This window comes from Ostrinia nubilalis, chromosome 22, assembly GCF_963855985.1.
Source record: "Ostrinia nubilalis chromosome 22, ilOstNubi1.1, whole genome shotgun sequence".
Classification (NCBI taxonomy): domain Eukaryota; kingdom Metazoa; phylum Arthropoda; class Insecta; order Lepidoptera; family Crambidae; genus Ostrinia; species Ostrinia nubilalis.
Window position 1 is genome coordinate 8,007,769 of NC_087109.1, and position 2,016 is coordinate 8,009,784.

At 32.1% G+C, this 2,016-nt stretch overlaps 1 protein-coding gene across 1 annotated transcript; it reads left to right on the forward strand.

Annotated features, from left to right (window-relative positions):
* Positions 1 to 410: 410 nt before the first annotated feature.
* LOC135082665 (CCAAT/enhancer-binding protein gamma-like) lies at positions 411 to 1,425 on the forward strand. Its single transcript, XM_063977453.1, has 2 exons — positions 411 to 612; positions 1,014 to 1,425. The coding sequence occupies exons 1-2, from the start codon at positions 499 to 501 to the stop codon at positions 1,263 to 1,265; spliced, it is 366 nt and encodes a 121-aa protein (XP_063833523.1). The 5' UTR covers positions 411 to 498; the 3' UTR covers positions 1,266 to 1,425.
* Positions 1,426 to 2,016: the final 591 nt, after the last annotated feature.

Here is a 2,016-nt window from a genome sequence, read left to right on the forward strand (position 1 = left end):
GCTGCTCGATGATCGATTCTAAACTTGTGGCTGTATAGATAGTGATTTGCTAGCCCAATCACTTGACATAAAAATATAATTTGACGTTTGTCATGACATTCACGTGACGTCATACCTACGTCAGTCAAACGCAGTCAAGTTTTTGGGGATTTTTTGTTGTGCTATTTTTTTGTTTGAGGAAAACTTGAAGATTTTTCCCAATGGTGAAAAGATAGACCTTACAATATTCTAAAATGTTGTTCCTATCGTACAACTGTATAACATAAACAAGCTGGCCACTGTTTTTACAAACTGCACCTGAAACTAATCAGCAGTCGTATCATAAAAATTCACAACATGATACAATAACAGAAAAACATTGCGTCACGATTTATAAAAAAGACGTAATTCCAACAGTATCTGGCGTAATTCCCGTCGCCAGCTACCAAGTTCGTGGCTGTTGGACAGATAACCGTAAGCTCGCGAGCTGTACGGTTGGTTGTGAGTGCAAACATTTTGATGATATTGGACGATAATTTTGAGGAGATGCCTCCTACGAAAAGGGGCAAGCGTGTCAGCGACGCTGACGACGAGGACGACGATTATAGAAGAAAGAGAGACAGAAATAACGAGGTAATTAATATTTATTTTATATTTTTTTTATTTGTCACTTACAAGCGACGCAATACCGCGTTATGTTTGTGACTGTGTCGGACAGATAGACGCTATCCACATAGTGATAAGAAGAACCATAATATTTTAATTATTCATATTTCATCACTGCTTCATAACAGCCTCAATCTATACTTTCACATCTAAACTACTGAACCAATTTAGATGTATTTGAGCTAGTGAAAGTTTTTTTGTTTATTTGTTATCCACTAATACATTCAAGTTTATCAAAACATCTTAATGTGTTAGATATAAAGGTGAAAATAATTATTTGTTTCTTTTTGAACATTTGAAACAGATACTCACCCCTTTTATTGTTGAATGTTTATAATTTGTTTAATTAACCTTTTATTATTTTGCAGGCCGTCAAGAAAAGCAGATTCAAGTCAAAGCAGCGGACACAAGAGACATTCACACGGGTCAATAAATTGAAAGCTGAAAACCAAATGTTGGAAGAAAAAGTAAAAACGCTAACAAAGGAACTACAGTTCCTGAAAGAACTCTTCTTAGCGCATGCATCGAACACACAGAACGCTAAATTTGATGGCATAGATCTACAAAAGCTGTTGGAAGATATTCCTGATGAAAAACCAGAGAGCGGAAAGAGCAAATGATGTTAAGATAGAACATGAACTTGATTGTAGTAACTTCTATGAAGTGTGTACCAATCGGGAACAGTTCATGATTTAAGGAACTATTAGGATGTAAGATATAAATAAGATTCAGGGCTGAAGGATAATAAATGCTTTTTTGATAGTTTCCAGATAACTGTATGTAAAAAAAAATATTCAACATTGCCTACACTTTTGTCTCTCGTAGTGTATATTCTACATCACCTACTTGTTTATACACTGTACTGTACACAATCTGTATTAGCATTGTAATTTTATTATACTGGTAATTAGACATAGCAATAAATAATGTACTAGACAAGTTTAAATAACCAATTGAAGTACAATGTAGACATAAATTATGACACTTAAAACACTTGCCCTCTTTCTTTTCAAAAATAATTGTGAGTTAAGTACCTAAGATTTTACTTTACTATATTAGAAAGAATAAGGCACAAAATTGTAATTGGAACACTTTATAATAATTAGTTGTTACAAAAAGTAATAACAATCTGTTACTTTGTATTTGAATTCTGTCTTATGCACAAGAAAATTATTAGTGCAATTTCAGTTTTTGAATAAATTAATGTAATCATTTGGAAATACAATAAGTTTTAACAGAACTATTCTAGATGCAATAAAATGCAAAGATCTGTGATTTACCAACATTTATGATTGTTTAAATAAAACAACTGGATTTAATTATGTAATTTTATTAATAAAAATAGATTCTTATGGATTATGTAACTTTAAT

Coding starts and splice junctions, on each gene's coding strand:
- LOC135082665 (XM_063977453.1), top strand. CDS start 499: ATGATATTGGACGATAATTTTGAGGAGATGCCTCCTACGAAAAGGGGC. Junction 613..1,013: donor AGAGAGACAGAAATAACGAG/GTAATTAATATT, acceptor ATTATTTTGCAG/GCCGTCAAGAAAAGCAGATT.